The 26,052-nt window shown below is 35.6% G+C and overlaps 1 protein-coding gene across 6 annotated transcripts in view; it reads right to left on the minus strand.

The window, feature by feature from the left end:
* Nr2c1 (nuclear receptor subfamily 2 group C member 1) overlaps positions 1–26,052 on the minus strand; it is a 38,510-nt gene that overhangs the window by 5,261 nt on the left and 7,197 nt on the right. For 4 of the 6 annotated variants that reach the window (XM_069990303.1, XM_069990327.1, XM_069990317.1 and 1 more), the window contains 9 exons: positions 25,970–26,043; positions 20,821–21,051; positions 17,425–17,506; positions 16,528–16,707; positions 14,312–14,459; positions 14,138–14,228; positions 9,930–10,114; positions 8,171–8,336; positions 2,868–2,989 (listed from right to left, as the gene is read on the minus strand). In XM_069990303.1, the coding sequence (XP_069846404.1) occupies positions 2,868–2,989; positions 8,171–8,336; positions 9,930–10,114; positions 14,138–14,228; positions 14,312–14,459; positions 16,528–16,707; positions 17,425–17,506; positions 20,821–21,051; positions 25,970–26,023 (1,259 nt within the window). In that variant the 5' untranslated portion in view covers positions 26,024–26,043. The remainder of the gene's footprint in view (positions 1–2,867; positions 2,990–8,170; positions 8,337–9,929; positions 10,115–14,137; positions 14,229–14,311; positions 14,460–16,527; positions 16,708–17,424; positions 17,507–20,820; positions 21,052–25,969; positions 26,044–26,052) is intronic. The other 2 variants (XM_069990347.1, XM_069990338.1) reach the window with 2 other exon arrangements.

The following is a 26,052-nucleotide window of genomic DNA, read 5'->3' on the forward strand; positions in this document are numbered from 1 at the left end:
CTACTTCTAACCTACAGATGTGGCATTCTGGCTTTTAAACATTTTAGTAAGTTAGTCCAAAGCCAGAAACATTAGCAGATGAATAAAGCCAGAATTTAAACTGAGCTGTTACTTACACAATTTAGCAAGTAGAAAGCTAAACTAAATTTCCCAGTAGAAATAGAAACTCCCATTTGAAGCTGATACTTTGGGACAATAAGATCCATTTGCTATCAGATTTTATTCTGTTAGTAAAAACACGACAACTGTTTATTGTAGTCACATATTATCTATTTCAAAGCATCTTTCTCTTGAGAAGCAAAAGTTTCTGTGTAGAAAGTGCAGTTAAAGTAACAACCCAAGCGTTAGCAACAAAGGTATTCAGTTGGGTGAGGATGGAAGGAAAAACCTGGGAGAGAGTGAAAAAACTGGGTGACTTTGTCCAAAAAGAAATGTACTCTGCCTGACTTAGGTAACTAATTTCTCTGCACATCACCTTTTTAATAAAATCTACCTAATTATACATTGCAAACCCACCAACTAACAGAAAATATCACATTGTTTTAGTGGCATGTTAAAAGATTCAACCTCAGGCTTAGTGTTTACTGGAAGGTTGCAGTGATTGTTAATACATAAAGTCTCTCGTGGCAAATGGTAGTACGTTGGAATCTTTGGTTGTAAGATTCTAGGTAGAAAGCACTGCTGCAATACATGCTTTAGGCAAATCACACCGAGTAAATCCACTACTACTACTGTACAGTAACTTCCTCAACTATGCATAAAGACTTTCAAAATAACTGAATTCCTCCACATACTGAAACTACAAATCATAAAGTCTATTCTTTCTAAACCAAGGCCTTTTAAGATACAAATGGTATTAACCATGTACTCTTTAAAAATGATGTTACTTTCTTCCACTAAAAATTTATCAAAACAAACTTGAATTTTAGAAAATGTTTTTCTCTGTAAAAGTTTGCAGCCAATTTTCATACCTACAAGTAGAAATAAAATAAAATCCTTCCCAACCTAGGACTGACAGAATGACTCCCACAAAGAAAAGTGGCAAGAAGAGGGCTCTGCCACAAAGGAAGTGGTGGCCTTGAGAATACACCATCAACATTTGCCGTCAACATTTTTGAGAGTATCCATGGGGTGAGTTTTAAGACATGTGCTCCTCAGGCACTCAGAGACCCAGAAATACAGGCCAAGGAATAAGGAATGTCCCACATCGCATCTGTCTGCAGATACAATGCAGATATAATGAGAACGAAGATTGATCAGACAAACTCTATACTTTGATAACCTGTTTCTGTTACCATATTCAAAACTCTACAGTCAATAAATATGGATGAGAACTAACCAGAATGTCACATGAATAAATACAATGCCATGTGTTTATGCTTAAATAGCTTTTATCTCCATATATATAGAGATAGATATAGATCATAGAATTACCTTATTATTAGTACCTAGTCCTATCTATTAATTCAACACAAACAAGATTTATAGTTTATTGGCAGAAATTAAAAAGTTTACATAGTATTTAATGATGTTGACTGCTAGGTCGAAAGTTATTCTAATTATGAAGACTCCCATGGCTACTACACTAAACTGATTTTAAATACAGATCACAAAGGAAAATGGCTGCCACAGAAAAAAATCAGTTACTTTATAAACAAGAACTTTTTTCGTCAACATCTAAATTATTTCCATGGGATAATCACACTCATTTTAACAATGGTATTTAAAATCAATGATGATATGATTAGAAGTTTAAGTTATACACTCTAATTCCTTTCTTTTGGTGTTTTACTATAATCATTGAAAATCTACTTTGAAAAATTTTATCGGATTACTTTTCTGGACTATTTTAGTTACAAACTTAGCCCACTACACTTAATTCTTTAAAAGCAATAAAATTAATAATAATAGCAATAAAATATAAATTTTATATTGTATTTTAATTTTTTTCTAAAAAATGATAAAAAGAACATTTGAAAGTTGAGTGTTATTTTGAAAGGGCTAACAACCACTTTAAAGGTTAACCATTCTAAATCAGATTTAATGTGTAGCATGTATAGATGTATAAACATATACATAAAACATTATTAGTATAATATTAAATCATAGTATCAAATGTTTTGCTGATGATAGGCTTGGCCTTTTCCACTGCCTCACCTTTTCAAATACCAGTTAGTGTGAAGCAATCTAAGTAAGTCTGGCAAACTTTTGTGAAGCTTGGATTTCTTAAACAATACAACAGAATGAAGATGTACTCTTCCACTGAGCCACCTTCCCAGCCTTTAAGATGTATTCTTTAGTGGTTAAGACCAAATATCATGGTCCTATAAAGGTTTACATTTTGGTTCCTTTTTGGCAGAGGGAATAAAATGATTGGAAAATAACTATGTTAATTTTTAAACATAATCATTGCAAGTAAATTTCAACTCCCTAGTAACACACCTGTAGTGAGTGCTGAAACAGCGATGGTGAGAGGGAAGAGCATCTGAGACTCTCTTATTCCCTCTCTGTCTTTGAGCCAATCAAAGATGGCCATGACCAATCCTCATGCACTCAATCCAACTTGTTAACTTGGTGAAGCTGTCAAACATGGATACTTTTCCACACAAAAATGATACAGGAAAAAAAACACAAAACAAAAAAACAGACGCTACTAACATCTGCCATGATTCCTTATATGACACAATTTAAAGTTACAACATATATATGTATATGTATATATACACATATATATGTCATATATATGTATATATATATATTTTTTTTCTCTAATGCAAATCCTCTCCAAATAAACTTCTTCTTTAAGGTATATTTGTACAACCAAAAAAAAAAATCACATTTATATTCAAGGACTTCAAAACACTCACCCTAGTGCCTGGAAAGAAGGAATCGAAAGTGCCCAGTGCATTGATAAGAACAGCAGTCTGGAGGCAGACTCCCCAATGTAGTGCACATTCAGGTACTCAGGCATAGGAGAAGGCATGGTGAGCTAGTATGAATAGGGATTTAGGTAAATTATCTTAGGACTCAAAGTTCTCAATTGTCAATTCCTTTCAAATCTTGATTAAAACAATACATCAAATAGAGTATAATATAGTCCCCAAAAAAGCTTAATCTTGAAATAAATCCAAATTACTGGATTTTCTAGTTAACAATAGGGCTTAGGATAAGTGAGCTTAGGATAAGTAAGATTCCAATAAAGCAACATTCAGACAAGCAGAATCTTGCTTCATATTATCTGGTTGTGTTTTTTAAAAGTTATTTAATATCTTCCCTCTCTTCTTAGTAATGGTACACAACAAATTTCAGTAGATAGAGAAATTCTCTATGATACAAGTTCCTTTCCTTTAGGGTACAGAGTTAATAAGTTCAGGTGCTCAGATAGCGGAAAGTAGTAAGGGAAGCAGACCTACTGTTGAAACTGGAGCAAGCATATTGCCGTATAATGGGTAGAGCAGTGATTGGAATTCAGCACAATATTAGCCACAAGTGATCCACCTATTTTTTAATTTTAATTTTCTTATGCTATAGGGCACAGGACCCAGAGCCTCACCCACACTAAGCATACATATCAAACTAGATAAGCATGATAGGCAAGCACTCCAGCAACTGAGCTACATCCCCATCCTAATCTATGCACTTATTAATGGTGCCAAGTAATAAAAGAACAGGGTAATTAATAGTTGAAGTCTCATATAAAAGAAAAAAAGCCCCTTCAATTTTTTCTTTCTGTGTAGTTTTGGAGACTGAACTCAGGGACCCAAGAAGAAGAAAAAAATTAATATTTGAGCTGTGTTTACTGGAGCAATACCTTTAATATGCAAAAATTAGATTAAGTGTTCTTAATTTATACAATAGTGGCATGAAAACTTTCTGCTATTTTAATCATAAAAGTGAAATAATTTGAAGTATAAAGAAGTGGCTATTTTTAAAGATTATGTTATGTTACAAAATGAGGAAGTATTTCCTATTTTATCTACTTTATATATTTCATTCATCTCTAGGATTATGAAGCAGAAAATCAATCTGGATAAACAATAATCCATTTAACAAGTCTTTTAAATGACAAGAGATGGGATTCTTTTCAGGGGTCGTGTTGGGAGATTGTGCTTCCGGGGTCTTCCTTCCTGGTGCCTGCTAGCCAGGTGCTCAACTCCGCTAAGCTATGCCTCAGGCTGCACAGATGTTAAACCTCTGTGGATCTTTTAAGTTTATATAGTGAATGATACATATTTTTCAAATTGCAAAATCTTAAATAAGCTGAGCTAATTTTTTAAGTGTTGAAAAGAACTAAACTTCAACAGCTTACTTAAGTAGTTATTACTTGCTGTTGCAATTACCTTTCTATCAGTTTCTGCATCAAATTCAGCTAATAGACTACAACGAGAAACAGCTTGAAATAAATCCATGTTACTGGATTTTATAGCTAATAATAGGCCTTGGAATAAGTGAGCAGAATAAAGATTCTAATAAAGCAACATTCAGACAAGCAGAATCTTGCTTCATATTATCTGGTTGTGTTTTTAAAAAGTTATTTAATATCTTCTCTCTCTTCTTAGTAATGGTACACAACAAATTTCAGTTGCATGGAAAAATTTTATTTTCCAACTTATAATAATTATTGTATATAAATAATATAAATAACTGGACCATTCATTCAAAAACTATTTACTTAGAAATCAATGTGAGCACTAAGTGTTATTGTCTCACTGGGGAAATAAATGAAAACAATATGAAATATAGAAAGGACAAAGAAAGAAAAAAAGACATGTGTGATATGATGGACAATTGAATCAGAATATGAAGGAGCCCAAAAGGTCATGCTATGGAGACTGAACTCACTCCTCTATGGGCAATGAGAGGCTTCAGAAGGTAAGAATATATACTTATATACATTTATTTATTTATTTATTGCCAGGCCTGGGGCTTGAACTCAGGGCCTGTGCTCTGTCCCTGAGCCTCTCTGTGCTCAAGGCTAGTGCTCTACCACTTGAGCCACAGCACCACTCTGGCTTTTTTTGGGTAGTTTATGGGAGCTAGAGTCTCACAAATGTTCCTGCCTGGGCTGGCTTTGAAACGTGATCCTCAGATCTCAGCCTCCTGGGTAGCTAGCATTACAGAAATGAGCCACCAGCTATACATTTATTTTTAAGACAGGGTATTGCTATGTTGTTCAAGTTGCTCTGAAACTACTGGGCTAAATGACCTTTCTACTTTAGCTTCCTAGGACAACACATACTACATTCATCTTTATTTTAACTTGTTTTGGTGATGATGGGAGTCAAACCCAGGACTTTGCACATAAACCACACCCTCAGACTAAGGCTTTTAAATAGTCTAGTAATAAATAAATAAATAGCCAAGAGACAAAATTAGGTTGATTTCTAAGGAATTATCACAGAAGCTAGAAAAGGCAGAGGGGCCACAAAGATATTGTTTTAATAAATTCAAAAAAGTTTAAAGGCATGAAATATGGTGATAGAAATAAACAGGAAGGGAATAACTCAAATAACAAGGTGGTTAAAATTCAATTATGAAATTATAACAAAATTCAGAAATGAGATTATGGAGCAGGAAAAGGAGGAAGGGAAAGAATGACAAAGGCTCCCAAGTAGCTATGATTCTAAAAGGACTGTGACTCTAATATTGCAATAATAAACACAAAGAAAAGAGCTTTGGAAATTACCTTACTTTTGGCTCATATACTCATTTCAAAATGGAAATAACCTTAAGGTAGATAGTAAGAAAGGAAAACAAATTAAAGTGAAATAGATTTATGAACCATACCCCAAACTCAAGTTTTATATAATCTTAAATATTACTTCTATCTTAGATTCTTTGGGAAAATTTCCAGTTACATTATTATTATACTATTTATCCTTAGTACATTTACCTTGCTTTAAATAAGATATTAAAAATCTGTGAATTTCTTTCTTCAGATACAAAATGAGAATAAAAATTGTAACCTCCCCAAGAGAATGTGGTGATTCTCAAATGAAAGAATGTATGTGAAATCCTGCAAACTCCACTACACATTCCAATGTAATAGAACAATATAATGCTATTGCGCTCAGCAACTAAGATGAGGTAGAGCCATTAAGTACAGAAGAGAGGTTTGAAGTTCAAGACCAGAAAACCTTAATGAGAGAACTAACCACAAAATTAGTAGGCTCTTGAAACAAAGCAGGGAAATTACTGAAAAATAAAATTTTTTTTAGGGCTTTTACACATGGTAGGCAAATGCTTTACCATTGATACACCCTGCCTTGAAAAACAGAACTATATCTCACAGGACTATAAATAAGAATCAAGGAAACTATCCTTTTAAGGAAAAAAGAAACTCTATAGAGCATTATAATTCTGAGGACTAGCCAGAGAATAAGAAGTCAAAGATGAAAAGGAAAAATGACAACTTCAAAGGAAAATGGTAATTCTAATTTAATTCATCTGTCAGAAGGACCAAAATCAACTATAAGAAAGCAGAACAACTTTCTAAAGAATCCTTCAGTCCATTTGCCAAGGTTCTCTTCCTACATCTGTCTCATTTTTGTTCTTCCCTCCATTTAAATCTAAAGGCTGAAAAATGAAACCCAGAATACAAAAGAATGGCTTTCATTTAGAAAAACAAAGAACAACAGGAAAAAATCAATTCTGCCTTTCTCCACCCTACACCATACCTCCTACCATAATCTTTAAGGATGACACTGATTATTCTCATTATTCTTTCAGTACCCACAAAAAAATAATTTCCCATACAGTTCAGATAAATCAATAATTTCTCCACGAAAGTTATCTTCAGTAAAAGTTTACATGAAAATTAATTTTACTGATATATTTAATTTCTATGAAATTGTATTGAAGAAATTACTAAGTTACAATTAGCTTTTTCTGTAGCAATTTCTGAGTTGAAACTTACAAATACAAACACCAATGTAAGCTACATAGACAATGTTACATTTATTTTTGTGTTCATTATTTCTATCAATAGTATCCGTATTTATTTGATAACTATGTTTGGTTCCCAAAGAAATCTATGGAAACATTTTAACCTTTAGTAAAATTCTGAGCAATCATATAGAATGATATGCTGGATAACAGCATCCACAGCTGACAGAGCGAATATCCAGAATGTTTAGAATAGAGAAGTATGGTCTTAATGTAGGGTCTCAACAGTGAGCATATTTATATAGCTCTGGTATGGGCATTATTTGAAAGATAAGTCAGATATTAGAAAGTGAATTGTTTTAGTCTTCTACATGTATTTTTTTTCTCGTATTCTATACAATACAGAATGTATTTGTAAACTTACTATGCTCTTCTACACTGAGATTTGTAAGAAAAATGTTGCCAAAATGGTTTGTCCTGATATCTTATCAATAAATGTACTGAATAGGGTCTCAACTGCCTTTAGAAGAAAATGAGGTTGGTTTGTCTTTACTGTTTATTACTAGTGGCATTTCCAAGGTTTGTAAGATGCTGATAGATCATTTCACTCCTGGAATTACCAGAATATGAAATTGGACACTAAAAGTCTGGATTGAGTTGGGGAAAAGGAGGAATATGTAAGTGGTAGGAGTATAAGCTCAGTGATAAGAGTGCTTGCCTAGCATGCATGAGGCCCTGGTTTTAATCATGAGACGCTTAGCTGAACAAATTACAAGCATGCGTTCTCCAAAATGTTTAAGAAATATAAAGTGTTAAAGCCCAAAAGTTTAAAAAGTATTAAATAATTTAAAATATATTATTTATAGCTTCTCATGACAATGCTAAAAGCTAAGGGAGTCAAACATAAATGGAGTACTTTGTAATTACTATGGTAAGGTCAAAACATCTGGGTCTTAGATATAGTTTAACACTTCTTTTGTAGTAATAAAGGCAGTCCATTTAAACTTATCATGAATGATTATGCTTAAAATTAAAAGGAAATTGTGTTTACATTTAAGTATAAGAGCCTTAAGCCCACTATTAGCTACTATAACTGACTTATAAACAAGATGCTTTACTAAATCACTAGCTTCTATTGCAGGACATTTATGTCTTAATTTCAATTTTATAACACTACCAGAGTTATTTCTCACTAAAATGCATAATGAATACACTTTGGTTTTTGAAAGGAAGACAAAAATCAAATGATAAATCAAATAAAAAAGTTTAAAAATTATAAAAATACCCTGAAAGCTACATGTGAATCGCTGAGAAGTGGCCCCTCTTTTTCGATGTAGTTTATACTCGAATCTCCAGCAATTAGGTGTATGCTTCCTTCCACACCCTCTACTGAGCTCTGACAGGATGTGCTCTCTCCAGGATTCAATGCTTTTGCAAGAGTGTCAAATGCCCTAGAAGGAGATATCAGAAGCTGTGAGCCTAGCCAATCTCCAACAATAAAATAAAAATTTGATATGAAATTCTAGACTTAAATGATTCATTTTTTTGGTCAGTCATGGGGCTTGAACTCAGGGCCTGGGCGCTGTTTCTGAACTTTTTTGCTCAAGGCTAATACTGTACCACTTTAGCCACAACTCCACTGTTGGTTTTCTGGTGGTTAATTGGAGATGAGTCTCACAGATTTTTCCTGTCTGGGCTGGCTTCAAACTGAGATCCTCCTGGCATAAGCCACTAATGCCCAGCAAAAAAAAAATTTTTTTTTTTTTTTTTAGTCCGGTTGTGGGGCCTGAACTCTAGACCTGAGCGCTGTCCCTCAGCTCTTCAGCTCAAGGCTAGCGCTCTACCACTTGAACCACAGCGCCACTTCCGACTTTTTTCTTTTTGCTTATGTGGTGCTGAGGAACTGAACCCAGGGCCTCAGGCATGCAAGGCAAGCACTCTACCACTGAGCCACCTTCCCAGCCCCCCCAGCAAAAAATTTTTTCACATAAGGAATTCTGTAGCATTGTAAGGCTTAGGCTTGGTCCTTAGCTCCACCAACAAAGAGAAAAAAGCTTTAGAAAATAGAACTTTGTTATACTACTGAGTTGTCTAGTTCAATGATTTTGTGATTATCTTTAAAATCAACAATTTAAACTTCATTTGTATGATCTACTATCATAACTACTTAACAATAAATCATGTTTACTATATTGAACACTACACAAAGGTCCTAATTTTATTAAAAAAATTCAGAGATAGTCATTCAAAGTAGCTTCCACATTTTTCAATAACATAACTTCTAGAATTCTTTAAAAATCTCACATTGAGCAAAGTATTCATCATGACTCATAAATGCTGCTCACTCAATTTTTAAAAAAAAATATTTCCTTGTATGATGCTACAGATTGAACCCAAGGACTTGAACTGTTTTTTTGTTTTTTGTTTTGTCAGTCGTGGGGCTTGAACTCTGGGCCTGGGTGCCGTTCCTCAGCTCTTCAGCTCAAGGCTAGTACTCTACCACTTGAGCCACAGTATCACTTCTGGTTTTCTGAGTGGTTTATTGGAGATAAGTCTCATGGTCTTTCCTGCCCGGGCTGGCTTTGAACCTCGATCCTCAGATCTCAGCCTCCTGAGTAGCTAGAATTATAGGCGTGAGCCACTGGCGCCCGGCCCCAAGGACTTGAACTTTCTAGGCAAGTGCACCACCACTGAGCTACATCCTCAGCACAGTGTACAGTCTTTTACATGATAAAATATGGGAAGAGGCCAAAGAAATGTGCTTCTACAGATAAACTAAATATTTGAAAAATCAGACTCTAATTACCATTTAAGAGGAAAAATGCTTAAAATCTAAGATTATCATTCTAATTTTATGATATTAATTTATTATTTAGAATGTAACCTATTTAACACTCTGTGCTAAATGTAGTTTTTCAGTTAAATCTAACCATGCTTTACATTTTCTAAGTAGAATAGAAATAGTTGCTTTCAGAAACTTCAGTCAATAATAACACACATACATTTCAGTAAAATCTCTGGGACAAGGTCAAAAAGAAACTTACCTTGAAACATCACCATTGCTCTGTACTTCCTGGTTAAATTCACACAGAGATGTATCTCCATTGCTTAAGCTGTCCGTCATAGGCATTTCATTACTATCTTGAGAAACTTCTTTGGCTTTTCCAAGATTTGCTAATGATGTGACTACACTAGCCAATGTACTCAAATCGCCCTGGCACGATTCAGCCTTTAGGAAACAAACAAACAAACAAAAAAAGCAATCAGTATATTTTTAAATCTTTAAAATCTAACCCTAAATCATGAAATCAAAAAGAACAACATGTTAAAATAGATTAAACCTAGCAAGTATAATCAAAGAGAGCTAACTTTTAGAAACTTCTTGAGGAAATGTATCAAATTTTTAAAAAGTTTATATAACACTTCAAACAAAAAACTGCCCTTAGTGGCTAATCTATTCATGTTATAGTCTCTTTCACCTTAAAATGATATTTTAAGTTACATGATCATCCAAGTTCTTTTTAGCATTCAAATCAATATTATTATTACTTTTAAAACTGTTTGTACAAGCTATAAACACGCATGGAATATAAAGAATCCCAGTGAAAGGAGGGAAAAAGGCAAATGTATTATTAAACAATCTTCCTAGAATGTAAGTTTTATCAGGCACTGAACTAACTGAAAATGTTAAATATAAATACAAGATGTTATGCTAAAAATGAAAATGAGGTGAGTTTAGTGGCTCATAACTATAATCTTACTTACTTGGAAAATACAGAATAGGAGGATTGTGGCAAAGAAAAATTTGGAGAGACCCAAATCTTAAGAAACAAGCCTAAAAAAAAAAAACAAACTACATGCTAAAACAAGGTTTCCCTATCATCCTAGCTATGTGGATGTGGGAGCATATTGGCTCAGACTGCCCTAAAAGGTTCCAAGACCTACCTGAAAAAAAAATCTAAAGCAAAAAGGGTTGGGAACATGGGTAGACTGGTATATCACTTACAAGAACAAGATCCTGAGCTATTTGCTCAGTTCACTTTTTCTATTGAAATTGAAAAATATAATTAAAATATTGTTTTTGTTTTGTTTTTTGCAGTACTAGGACTTGAACTCAGGGCCTTTCTAGGCAGGCACTTTAACACATGAGCTATTCCACCAGCTACTTTTTAGTGAGTGAGAGCGTGCGTGTGTGTGTGTGAGCGCACCAGTAATGCGTTTTGAACTCAGGGCCTAGGAGCTATACCTGACCTCTTTTGCTAGGCTAGAGCACTACACTTGAGGCCACAGCTGTACTTCCAGCTTCTGGGGTTGTTAACTGGAGATCAGAGTCTCATGGACTTTCTTGCTCAAGCTGGCTTTGACCTGCAAGCCTCATACCTCAACCTCCTTAGCCACCAGTGCCCAGCCAGGGTTGGTTGTTTTTTAGATAGACCTTATTCCCAAGGCAGCCTGGACTGTGATCCTATTTGTGCTTCCCCATGTTTGCAGGGATGACAGGTATGTCACTGCACCTAACCACTATGCTTCACTCATAATTTAGGATGATAAGCATGTTCTAACACACTCTGCCATTGGTTCTGATGGATTCTTGTGAACATGTTTCCTTTTCAAGACTGGCTTCAAACCAATGACCCTCCTTTCTTGGCCTCTCGAGTACTGGGAATACAGGTGTGAGCCCTTGTGCTGGCAAATAAACATACTTCTTACATGTGAGTGTAAGTAAAGTAGATATTTTTAACTATTTTAATTTTCAACAAAAACTCAAAGCTTATGTATTTTCCAGTTAACAGCATGTCTAACTAGATTTTTAAGCGTTTGCCACTGAAGACTCTGTAAAATTGAAAAATTTCATCTTGCAATGTGATAGTTTTGGGGGTCATTAGTTTGCTCTTCTTTTTTGGGGTTGAATCAAGGTCCCCAGGAAAGTTAAGCATGTATTTTTCCAGGTTACACTCATAGCACTTAGCATTCTTAGAGTTAATATACAAGAGCAATCATTCTTAGAGACAATTAATATACAAGATGTTGCTGGGTGCCAGTGGCTTACACTTGTAATCCTAGTTACTCAGGAGGCTGAGATCTGAGGATCAAGTTCAAAGCTAGCACAGGGCAAGAAAGTCTGTAAGACTCTTATCTCTAATTAAGTACCAAAAATGCTAGAGGTGGCATGGCTGAGATCTGAGGATCAAGTTCAAAGCTAGCACAGGGCAGGAAAGTCTGTAAAACTCTTATCTCTAATTAAGTACCAAAAAAGCTAGAGGCGGCATTGTGGCTGAAATGGTAGAGCACTAGTCTTGAGTATATAAGCTCAGGACAGCAACCTGGCCCTGAGTTCAAGCCCCAAAATCAGCACCAAAATAAATAAATGTGAGTGTGTATGTGTTTGTTATACAAACATATGCAGTGTCTGGGTAGACATAATTTCTCAACAAAATTCAGTTCTCTTCCTTCCTAAAGCAGATTTAATGCCAATGAAATTTCGATTTTAGTAATCATGCAGAGGAGGCTTAAGTGAGGCCTTATTAATTCCAAATATATAGTAAGAAGCCAAACTGCTTTACTAATTACATGTTGGAAAGGGTGATTGCCTAGTATGTGTAAGTACCTGGGTTATGCCTGGGTTATGTAAGTACCTGGGATATTTATTTAAATAAATAAATAACTAAATAAATAAATTTCATGCTAAAGCCTAACTTGTAAAGTACATATTTCTTAGTAATTTTATAGATGACAAAAATAAAGCACTGAGTAGTCAAACAATTTGCCCAAGTTCACAGAACAGATGAAGTTATGTTTCCAGACCAAAGTATTCAAGAGTCCTAAAATATTAAGAAACAAATATAACCAATGGCAAATATAAGTATCTTCTGGGTTATATAAAACCAGATCCCATTGAAAGAGAACCTGACACCAGATCCTTAAAATTTTGTTCTTGAGGTTTTTGAATGGTACAGAAACTTTACATGCTTGATATAAATATTAAAGAAAAGCTGTTCCAACATAATGTGGGACTTGGAGGTGTGATGTAAGAGCTCCTGCAACCACCTTGCTACTTTTAAGTGAAAGCTCTCACTGGAGTAAACTACAATTTCTCTTTCTTCAAATATTTGAAGTATTTTTGACACTAATGAACCTATAGCAGAAAAGAAAAGGACTATGAATAATTTATATTTAACATGGAAATAAGCCTGCTACAATTCCAAATATTTGTTAATCTTGAAGCTATACTTGTCTTACAGGAATAGTTGAGCAAATTGTTGTTAATTTTGCTCTGGTTGTGTGTGTTTGTGTATACCAGTCAGTACTAGGACCTTCTTGCTCACAGGATGCATTCTACCACTTGAGCCATGTCTTTTGCCAGTCATTTTTGTGGTTAAATGGAGATAGTATCTCACAGAATTTTCTGCATGGGCTGGCTTGAAACCATGATCCTCCAAATCTTAACTTCCTGAGTAGTTAGCATTATGAGTGTGGGTTGTGAGCTACTGATACCTGGCTATATGTATAGTTTGTTTTTTTCTTTTGTGCCAGTACTGGGGCTTGAACTCAAGGCCTATGTGTGTTCTGTCTTAATATTCTTGCTCAAAGCTGGTACTCTACCATTTGAGCCCTAGCTCCAACTTTTTGGTGGTTAATTGGAAATATGAGCTTCACAGATTTTCTACCTGGGCTGGCTATGTACAGCAATCCTCAGATCTCAGCATCCCGAGTAGCTAGGATTACAGACATGAGCCACCAGCATCGTCCTAATGTATGTTTTAAAAATAACAATTTGTAATAGAAGTATTTAAGATCAAGTAAATTGACTGAAGTGGTAGAGAGGTAAGAAAATTTCAAAATCTTAAAAGCATAAGGCAAAATTTTAGCTTTAAGTGTTGGGGATATGTAGCTTAGTGGGAGAGTGTTAGGCCCTGGATTCAATCCATAATGCAACCAACATAACAAATTTAGCTTATGTGTGTGTGTTTGTGCATGTGTGTGTGCGACCAGTACAGTACTGAAGACCTGAACTGTGAACCTTGAGCTCTCACTCAGCTTCTTTCACTCACAGATGCTACCTTACCACTAAAACACAACTCTAGCCAGCTTCGGGCTGATTAATTGGAGCTAACAGTCTTCCAGAGTTATCTACACCAGATGATTTCAAACTTTGATACTCAGATCTCAATCTCCTGTGTAGCTAGGATTAGAAGCATGATCTGGGGCTACCTGGCCAATAATAGCTTTCAATTACACTTAGGAAACCCACTTTATCTGGTGTCATCAGCACAGCTGACTCATCTTTTACTCCAGACTGATGAAGATTCACAAACATTCCTGAATCCAATAATCCTGTTGACCTGTAACAAGGAAACACAAGTTTTTAGTATTACTTCCACGAGGAAGAAAAACTGAAGACTAGACAGTGTGTACTTTACTATACCTTGCTGTTTCACTATCTGTTACAAAAGTTGGAGTTGCAGCTAATGGGCTTCTAAGGTCTTTGCGGATGTAGATTTTTTCTGTTGAAGCAGCACAATTAGAAGACTTCTCTCGTGACATTTCAATGGGTTTTCTTTCACACTGAACAGCTACAAAAATGTGTTCAACTATTAGACTACAATACAGAATTTATAGGCAATTATAAAATAGGTCAGAAATAGTGCTAATGGAAAACAATATTATCATACTGAATTCCAAAGATAATAATCAAGAAATGATATACATGTTCAACAAAAGGACTTCACATCTGTAAAACAAACCAATTAATTCACATCCCTCATACTTCCCTATTCCTCTCCAGAGCAGAGCCAAAGAGGAACTTTTATTTTTAAACACTCACTCAAGAAGGAGAATTCCTCACCTAGCTCCTCATTTAGGTGGGGGCCAGATTATAGAGCTCAGGCCTATATTCCAAGATACCCAGGAAGCTAAGATTTGAGGATCTCAGTTCAAAACTAGCCCAGGAAGACAAATCCAAGACTCTTATCTCCAATTAGCTTGCAAAAAGCTGGAAGTAGAGGTATGGCTCTTGAGCTAAAAAGCTAAACAAGAGTGTGAAGCCCTGAATTCAAGCTCAAGTACTGGTGTGAGCAGACAGATGCATGTATACACAGACACACATAAAGTTCCTAATCTATATGACTTTACAAAATGAAAGTTAACCAATTGAAAAGAATACAGGTGAACACATGCAGCAGTGGTACACAATAGACATTATGTCGAAAATGAACTATACAACTTGTGTGCAGGGAAGGGAGGGAAAAACAGAGAGCACAAAGAAAGAGGAGACATTATCCAAGAAATGTACTCATTACCTGATTTATGAAATGGTAACCCCCTGTACATCATCTTTATAGTAACAATTAAAAAAAAAGATTCTAAAAACAAAAAGTTCAAAAATAGATTGAGATTTTTTTTTTAAGTTAAAGGGGGGGGGAGAATTTTTTTAATATAATTCAATTGCCTAGGTAATATATATGCATGTAAAACACATATAATTTATAAATACAACATGTTAATATTTACAGAAATTTTATTTCATAATACCTAATAAGGTAGTAGTCTTTAAACTCTTTCCATTTTCAGGTTGTTGTGGGAGAAAGACAATGGCCAGTGCTCAAAGCTAAGTTCTGTCACTTACTCGTTCTATGATCTTGAGCACATTTTTTATTTTTTTAAATTAAATTAATTAATTTATTTATTTGTTAGTCGTGGGGCCTGAACTCTGGGCCTGGGCGCTGTCCCTCAGCTCTTCAGCTCAAAGCTAGTGCTCTACCACTTGAGCCACAGTACCACTTCCAGCTTTTTCTGTTTATGTAGTGCTGATGAATCAAACTCAGGGCCTAATGCATGCAACATGCAAGGCAAGCACTCTACCACTAAGCAACCTTCCCAGTCCCTGTTTTTAATTATATTTTTATCAAATTGGGTGCCAGTGGCTCACGCCTGTAATTAAAAAAGTTAGGGGGCTGAGATCTGAGGATCGCCATTCAAAGCCAGCTGGGGCAGAAAAGTACCCCTGAGACTCTGATCTCTAATTAACCACTCAAAAAAACCCAGGAGTGGTGCTGTGGCTCAAGTGGTAGAGCGCTAGTCTTGAGCACAGAGAGGCTCAGGGACAGCGCCTAGGCACTGAGTTCAAGCTCCACAACTGACAAAAGTAAATAATATTTTTATCACCTTTAAGTGGTTATAAAAAGGGGCTACCATTTAACAAATCAGCATCTTGACTGAACCTTGGGCAAGTTTTCAACCTCTGTTTACTTGAATGTAAAAGTGATAACTCCAATATTGCTTCAGAGAACTGCTGTACAAGTCAGTTCATAATATGTAAGCACAGCCTGGCATACTGAATGTACAATCAATTCTGGCCTTTTCCATCTTATGAATTAAATATCTCAACCACAAAACAAACATATCTATCTAGTAACTTATGCTTTTTCTGGTGCTATTTTCAAAGTATAAATGCATGCTTGTTACACACATTCAAAACCATTCGTTGAGAAAATATACAGATATATGTATTCTTATATTTATATTGGAAAACTGTATGTTAAAAAGCACATATAGTTAACATATCTTAATGTGCTAATCCAAATAAACTTCTAGTTTAAAGAAATCCTTATAAGTCTTTTCTCTTTTAAAGTTAACACTTACAGTCTTGTCTCATTCCAAATGCAATACATCTCTGTAACCTGCAGTACTGACAGCGGTTACGATGGTGTTTATTAATGACACAGTCCTTTGATCCTCGACATGAATACACTAAATTTTTTCGAATGCTTCTTTTAAAAAATCCTTTGCAGCCTTCACAAGTTACTGCCCCATAATGACGCCCTAGAAATAAAATGTTTAAGATAATTATAAAAGACATATTACAGAAAAGATATGAAATACTATTTTCTCTCATCTATTTGGCAAGGAATAAAATCACCCTAAATCTTATCATTTCACAGCAACAAAATGAAATGAGCTTTTAAAAAACTATACTATATTACACTGAGCCTTGTGATACACATGAGCACACACGAGTGTAGATTTCTGGTATGAATTAACAATCGTCAGATCTAAAGTCTCTTTACTTCAGCACTAAAAAGAAATAGGTTTTGAAAAATCACCTGTTCAGTTATGCAGTGCACTGAATGTCAGTTAACTAAAGCCTTTTCCCCTTCAGTAATTCCAACTACACATTATTTCTGGAACAAGCCTCAAAAATTAAAAACCTTAATATACTATTAAGGGTACTAATTTCTAAATGATTCCTTTGAGCTATTTTCTAATTTTTACATTCAAAAAATTTCTGTATCTTTACTTCCACAAAGTGAAACTTTTCATACCACATTAACATATTCACAGTGTGCTGTTACAAGTCAAATTAAACTTCATTTAAGTAAAAAACGATAAGAAAGTTTAGAGAAAAATTAAATTTGATAAGTTTTTGGGTATGAGCCATAAAAATAACATATTCCTTTATTTTTCTTTTCATTTTTACAGGAAACATAGTAGAGTGATAATAATTTAAATAACACACACCAAAGTTATTTTTAATGTTACCTGATGCTCTGTCTCCACATACTACACAAAGTTCAAAAGTCTTATTTGGTCCTTGGTCTGGAGAAGAATTATCTGTTAAGAGCTTTATTAAAAAAAAAAAAAAGTTACTACTCAGTAACACTCTCATTTTGTTAAAAAAAATGAAAGTTCACTTTAGTTTTTCACTTTATCTTGTTATTAAACTGTATATTCTATTATTAATTTAACTAGTCTTAATTTTCTTGACAAAACTAAATTATAACATGCAGACATTACTGATTTTCGATTTGCTCCATAACAATAACATTAAGAAATCAAACTGTTTTCGGTGGGAAAACAGAAACAGGCTCTACAACAAAGCCAAGCAAGCACAAGGTTCTCAGCCCCAAACTTAGTACCAGCAACAAATAAATACATTTGTTTTCTCTTTAAAAAAATATGAAAGAGAAAGCTGGGTGCCGGTGGCTCATGCCTGTAATCCTAGCTAGTCAGGAGGCTGAGATATGAGGATCGCAGTTCAAAGCCAGCCCGGGCAGGAAAGTCCATAAAACCCTTATCTCCAACTAACCACCAGAAAACCGGAAGTGGTGCTGTAGCTCAAGTGGTAGAGCGCTCGCCTTGAGCTGAAGAGCTGAGGGGCAGCGCTCAGGCCCACAGTTCAAGCCCCACGACCAACAAAAAAAAAAAAAAAAAAATTAAGAGAGAAGGAGAAAGACCCTATTGCTCTATTTTGAGGTGGCTGCTAGAGGAGATTGCACCAACAAGAAGTGTTAAAAGAGAATAAATATGGTTGAAGTTGTTTGTATCTATGAAAACAGAATGGTCAAACCTATTGAAAGTGTTTTAGGAAGGGGGAAGGAGAAAAGGGAAAGTGATTAGGGAGGGGGTAAGACTGATTGTAGTGTGCATGAAAACATCCAAATGAAATCCCGCAGTATAACAAATGTATGCTAGAAACAAACAAAAATCTACAACAGCAAAAGTCCTATAATCTTAGCTACTCAGAAGGCTGACATATGAGGATCAAGGTTTGGAGCCACTACTGGCAAGAAAGTCCAAATGATTCTTATCTCCAATTAACCACCAAAATACCCTAAGCAGAGACTGGCTCAAGTGGCAGAGCAACAACCTTGAGTAAAAAAGCTAAGGGGCAGTGCCCAGGCCTTGAGTCTAAGCCCCAGTACTGGCACCAAAAAACAAAAACAAAAAAATACTCAACTGTTCAATACACAAATACATGAACTTTTTTTTCTTTTTTTAAATTTTAGCCTTTGTGTTCCATGCTAGTACTCTACTTGTGCCACAGCTCAACTTCTGGCTTTTTGGTGATTAATTGGAGATAGAGATAGTCTCAGACTTTCCTGCCAGGGCTAACTTCAAACTATGATCTTCAAGTCTTAGCCTCCTGAGCAGCTGGGATGAATCACTGATGCTCAGCATATGAGTAACTGTATCTCATCCGTATGTACTAATAGTACATAAAATATGTAAAATTACTGCAGTTGTATTATGACATTAATTTGAAAAGTTCAGAACCTTCCCACATGGAATGATATAGGAAAAGTTTATAATAACCTAAAAAGATATATCTAGACTTTATTCATTGAAAGGCATTGGTACAATCAATTCTAATTATGTGACTACAACTGCTCTACAAAGGTACAGACTTTACATCAGTGAGTTAAAATCCAAGCTGTGTGTACAGTGAGAGCATGTGTTCTGCACTCATCAAAAAAGAAGCATGTAATGGACCAGAAGTGAGGTGAGGCGGGGTGGCCATGAGCAAATTAGTATGGCTGTTAGCTACAAGAGAAGCTCATCAATAGGTTCCTGGAACAGGACGCTGGCAAAAGAACACTGTTCTTTTGGTTTTTTTTAGGTTTACCTCTCCATCTTTCCTTTTAACCTTTTTAAATGTAAACAAATCTATCCTTAAATTAAAAAAAAAAAAGTGTGGCATTTAATAACCTCTCTTTCCCCCTTAATTAAACAAAAACAAACACCTTGCTCTACCAATCTTTAAATTTTTATTTTTATTTTTTTATTTTTATTATTATTATTTTTATTTAGTTAGGGTTTTTTTTTTTTTTTTTTTTTGTCAGTCATGGGGCCTGAACTCTGGGCCTGGCCGCTGTCCCTCAGCTTTTCAGCTCAAGGCTAGTGCTCTACCACTTGAGCCACAGCGCCACTTCTGGCTTTTTCTGTGTATGTGGTACTGAGGATCGAATTCAGGGTATCATGCATGCAAGGCAAGCGCTCTACCACTGAGCCACCTTCCCAGCCCCATAAATAAAAGATTTTTTTTTATTGTGAAAATACTGTATAGAGGGTTACAATTACATGGGCAAGATAATGAGCATATTTCTTATCAAGCATGCCTCCTCCTTTGTTTCCCCTTCCCATCTCCCACTCCCCCACTCCCCCAAAAGATTTTTTAAATTACTTTCCCCTTACTACATAATATATAGCCTCATTCTTTCCTAAATTATCACAGTTTTCAATAAGCACTTAAAAAACATTTTTATCAATGTATGTATTGCTCCTTTTCTTACTAGCTTACCAATGAAACTGATGCTAATCATTTGCTTACTATTATTCTTAAGAATAGAAGAGACACGGAAAGGTTAGAGGGCGTGGTCACATCCTAAGATCATTAGACCAGAAACTATATCTTCTTAGACCAGGGAAAGGTCACCAAACAGTTCCCAAACATGGAACCCCAAAAATACCCCCCAAAACTTCTTGGTAGGCAAACTTATAAGGTATTATATATATATATTCAATTACAGTAGCTGGCAGTAAAAATATCTATATAGCCATGGTATCTGGTATACAAAAATAAAGCACTGTTGTGCATTCTAGAAAAAATTAAATAGAGGTAGTGTTGATCTATATGCTAAGTTCCAGTGTAGAGCCAACCAAGGTAGACTGACAGCTATATTAATGAAGGTGTAGATGACAACAGAGGAGGCACATTGCTAGAGTTGGCAGATATGATTCTAAATTCTTGATTTGGTAGCTTCCTACACATGGCACAGTACGTTGATTCTAAAACCTGCAGCTATAGAAGCTGCTCTTGATTTGACAGTTTCCCAACTGTGAAGTTTTACAGCAGACTTAACAGTTATTCTTGGGAACCTGGCCCAGAGCTTTCTACAGCCTTCGGTAAATCCCTTTCAGGCCAAATTAACCAGAGTGGATCTTACTATCAAAACAAAGAATCCCGCAAAATACATTGTTGTGAGGATAAGAAGGACACCAGCTTATATGAAAGGGCAGCCTGCACAGACTCATTTACAATTACTTTTTCTACTTAAAATGGATATGTATAAAGTCTTAATGGCATGACTTAGGTCACACTTTTTAATATTTTTTTTTGCAAGCACAAAGGAAAAAGACATTTCTATCGTTATTTACCTGAAGTTGAGGTGTAGACAGATCAGGAGTTGTAAAAAACAATTGGTTAACACCTCCTGCATCTGGAGCTGTGAGGAAGACTTTTCCAGGAGTAGCATCCTGCCTGGCCAGAATGACCTTGCTTGGAGCAGAACCGTCATGGTTGGTCAAAATGAACTGCTTGCCCTGGGTATTATGATCAAGTGCTGTCACAATCTGGATTTTCTGCCCAGTTTGCTGTTCTGTAACAATCTAACACAGTCATGTCACATTAGTAATAAACAACTCAATCTTTGTTCTTCTTTTCTGACATCTTCAGGCAAACCGCCATCAGTTACACATACCTTTTAATCTGGCAATTTTACTTCCATGAAATTCTGTTTGATAGGAATAAATGTGCAAACAAAAGGTGCAATGGGGGGCTGGGAAGGTGGCTCAGTGGTAGAGTGCTTGCCTTGCATGTATGAGTTCTTGGGTTCAATTCCTCAGCACCACATAGGCAGAAAAAGCCAAAATTGTATGGTATTTTCACAATTAAAAAAAAAGAAAAAGAAAAATAGAAGAACAAAGACAAAAAAAAGCCGGAAGTGGTGCTGTGGCTCAAGTGGTAGAGAGCTAGGCTTGAGCTGAAGAGCTGAGGGACAGCACCCAGGCCCAGAGTTCAAGCCCCATGACGGACCAAAAAAAAAAAAAAGTGCAATGGTAACACTATTTGAACTCTGTTTTAATTGTTCTTTCCTTTTCTGTTTCACCTTTCATTCAGACAAACAAATTTGTTGTTTTGGTTCCTGGGACACAGCAGTAAACACTACAAAATCTTTGGTCTCCTAAAGCTTTTATTTTAGTGGGGAGAGACATAAAATAATCAAATAGTTATGCTGTAGGTATTCTAAATGCTGTGGAGAAAATCAAAACAAAGTAAGTAGAGAAAGAATGCATCCTGAGGGAAAATCACATATGGAGACAGTTTTTGTCTAGTACATGAGTAAAACAGAAGACAGGGCCAGACTGTCTGATACTTCAAGGGCACCACACAAGTCTGGATTTCCTACTGCTGAAATGGAAGGTCAGTGGGGGAGTTGGAACAGGAAGTGGCAAGGTCTTTTATAACTCATTCACTCACACACACACACACACACACACACACACATACAGATAATGGCTGGGAATAGGGTGGTAGCTATGTAGGAGGTGAAAACCATTAGATTTGAGATATTTTTTGAAAACACAATACTTAAAGCATTCTCTAATAAAGAAGTAAGTTTTGTAGACAGTTCTCAGGTCACAGGACCTTTTTACACTGTAAAAATTTACTGAGGGTATGAAAGTTTTTTTGTTTATGTGGGTTACAGTAACTATTACAAATATGCTAATATTTTCAAAGAGGAATTTTTAAAAATACTTAATTCATTAAATAGCAGCTCACTGAAGATACTTTTTTCTTTTTTGCAATATTGGGCAATCAGGGCCTCATGGTTGCTAGAAAAGTGCCTAAAACAATGTTCCTCTCCCTTTTTGTTTTAGATTATTTTTCCAGATATGTTCTCTCAATTTTCTCTGCCCTCCCAGTAGCTGGGATTATATATATGAACCACTACCCCCAGACTAAAGTTTTGTTTTGTTGTTTGGTTCTTTTTTTTTTTTTTTGTCATTAGGCTTGAACTCTGGGCCTGGGCTCTGTCTCTTGGCTCTTCAAGGCAAGCACTCTACCATTTGAGCCATAGCGCCACTCCTGTTGTTGTTTTTGAGACAGTGTTTTGCTAACTTTATTGGCTGAGCTGGCCTTAAAATTGCAATCTCCTTTCTCCCAAGTATCTTGGATTACAGGTGTGAATCACCACACCACCCTCCCCCCAAAAATAACATTTTCAAGGAAAATAAAAGTTTATTTCCAAACAAAAAATTTAGTTGAATGAATGGTGATATGCTACCACTTTGCAAATTATTTTAGTGTTTAATTTAGAAGAGGTTAGAATTTCATATCTGCTTCTTCTTTCAATATGTTAGGATATGTTGTTTTAGTTAAAATTTATAAAGAAAATCTGGCCTCACATTTATTGTGCGAAAGGAAGCAGGGTATTTTAAAAGACTTTTCAAATTATGGAAATTGTTCTTTGATACTATGCGAAAACTTGACAAGTTGTAGCTTTTCAAAGGTTAATTGCAATGTGGAATCAGAAGCTATATTAAAATCCATTGCTCTCTTCTGCAATTTGAATGGATCCTTTACTCATATATGATTCTGTCATACCATGCGTTGACAATTAAGAAAACATGGTTCATTGAATTATGCACACTTTTTTTCTTTTTGGCCTGCACTGGGGCTTGAACTCTGCTTCGAGCTCTCACTTGGCTTCTTTGTTCATGGTTTTAGCTCTACTACTTGGGCTTCCACTTCCAGCTTTTTGCTAGTTACTTGGAGAAAAAGTCTCATAGGTTTGCCTGCATAGGCTGGATCTGAATGGTGATTCTCAAATCTCAGCCTTTTGATAGCTAGCCAGGATTATAAACAGGAGCCACCAGTGTCTGACTTATGTATACCTTTTAAATGTTGATACATTTCAAATTACAGTATCATCATATCATGTAGCTCGTGTGGACCAACAGGAGAAAGGGAAATAATGTTTTAGTATTATTTAGAAAAGTACTGTTAAAGCTGGGCATGGTGACACAAGTTTGTAATCTCATAACACAAAAGGCTGAGTCAATGCATGGTACAAGTGGTTCATAGCTACAATCCTAGCTACTCAGATGGAAAATTTCTGGAAGACCATGGTTCAAAGCCTGTTCAGACAGAAATTTTCATGAGATTCCATCTCCAAAATAACAGCAAAAGGGCAGGTTGGGGCTTCTAACCAAAATACTACAAATCAGGATAGAGTAAAGACAACTGCATATCCACATTCATTGTTGTAGTACTCACAATAGCCTAGTTTACAGAAACAGCCCAGATACCTTACAACAGATGACTAAATCAAGAAAATGTGGTACATAAATACAATAGAACTTTATTCACCTATCAGAAATAATATTATGTAATTTGTAGGGAAATGGATGGACCTACAACAAAATACGTTAAGTAAGTCAGGCTCAGAGAGACAAATGCACATACTATCCCTCTTATGTGAAAGTTAGAGGGACTAAAACATAAACATAGATGATAATACATATGTACAAACTGACAAAAGGGGAGGAGTTCAACATCCTTTGAACAAGAAACAAACTGTTTAATAAAATATATATATATATCAGGAAGTGGAACAAGGTTTGGGAGGAGAGTACTGAGACGGTGGCACAGGAAAGGAGGGAGGAATGGTGAGTAAATGCAGTCATTACATTATGAAAGTTGAACTACGAAACTAGAGGGGAAGGGTTGAGGGGAACTGGGGAAGAATAATGGAAGGAGTGACACTGATGTATTGTACTCATAACTTGACTTACGGAATTCAAATACTTAATAATATTAAATCAGTTTTAAAAAAAAAAGCACCAGGTTAGAGGCAAGTAGTAAAATGACAGCCTATCAAGGAAACCAAGCAAGTGTGAGGAAAGCCCTGAGTTCAAACTCTGGAACCTGAAAAAAAATTCTAAGGTAACAGGATCTCCAGTTTAAGGTTAGCATTAGCTATATAGCAAGACTCTGTCTCTTAAATAAACTTCTATCATATCATAGTTTCATACATAGTTCCTTAATGTTAGAATATGGCCCCTTTGCAACAAAACAAATCTGTCAGGGTATTTCCATTTATTGTAGCATTTATAGACCAGATACAGCCCTTGTACTAACAGAAATACCTCTAAGTTTGGAGAAGCCAGTGTGGACTAGGGATAGATATGAAGAAACAATAAATGTGTCTTATGAAGTCATTATAAACATTTTTATAGGGCTGGGAAGGTGGCTCAGTGGTAGAGTGCTTGCCTTGCATGCCTGAGACCCTGGGTTCGATTCCTCAGCACCACATAAGCAAAAAGCCGGAAGTGGTGCTGTGGCTCAAGTGGTAGAGCGCTAGCCTTGAGCTGAAGAGCTGAGGGATAGCGCCCAGGCCCAGGGTTCAGGCCCCACAACCCGACCCCTTCCCCCCCAAAAAAATATATATATTTAAATATATTTTGCTAGTCTTATTTCTATGTAATTTCTCAAGTCAGTCTTATCTGTATTTTTGTTTTGGACAGGGTCTTAACCATGTAGCCCAGACAGGTCTCAAACTCATGTTTCTCCTGCCTCTGCCTCTTGGGTGCTAGAATTACAGGCATATGCTACCAAGTCAGTCATTTTTTAGTAAGCACTACGTCACATGGAGGCTTTAGTATAATTTTAGAATATATTTTATTATCAATATTAACATTAGCATACAACCTTTATGAAGTAGTTAAATCTCATCAACATCAGTATTATGTAACATTGTAGTATGGTTATGGCATAATTTAACTGCACTGTAAAAAAATCATTTGTTTTCTCTTTTTAACCTAGCTACCCTTGTCTCTATATCAGTTATAATTAAGGACAGATTTTGTGACAATTGGCTATGACTTGGTTACTTTGGACCACCTTCACTGGAGACAAGGCCAGTGACACTGTATCACCTCTTAGGCTAGTACTGAGACTAGAGACTAGTTTTTATTGGGTGCTGTCTTATAGCAAAGCCTTTCTCCTCTAGGAAGGACACAAATAGTCAAAGGTTACAATAGCAAACAGTTTTTTGAGTCCTAACATGTTCCCAATTCATTATTCTACTCAGTTAAAAAATAATTTCAACTATGGGGTTAACAAGCCAAAAACTGTGAATAGAAACGACTACAACAATAATAAAATATATCCTAGAATAGGTATCTTTTGCTAAAGAGTAGGACATAATCATTTTAAAAACAAACTTACCTGTATGAAATGAAGTATCAAGCCTGACTTCAAAAACATTTCATCCCCTTCAAAAAACATTCCTTGGTCAGTCCTAACTCTATTATAGCTCTTTTTTTCTTTGCACACTAGCATCCAATACTATTAACAATCACATATTCTATTTTAATTGATTATTTAATTAGCTCTCACTACATAAAAAGCATGTGAAGGCTAGGGATAGCTTTCTGTTGTACCTGCAGTGGCTAGCATGCATGTTTAGCACAAGTAACAGAAGTTTGATAGGTCAGCAAATGAAATATAAAGTAGACATACCTCACCCATCTGTTGTTCAATAATCTGATGTGCAATTTCTTCTATGGTGGCCATGATCTATTTGTTAAAATGTCCTGTGAAAG

Source organism: Dipodomys merriami, unplaced genomic scaffold, assembly GCF_024711535.1.
Source record: "Dipodomys merriami isolate MVZ:Mamm:240054 unplaced genomic scaffold, mDipMer1.0.p SCAF_10, whole genome shotgun sequence".
Taxonomy (NCBI): domain Eukaryota; kingdom Metazoa; phylum Chordata; class Mammalia; order Rodentia; family Heteromyidae; genus Dipodomys; species Dipodomys merriami.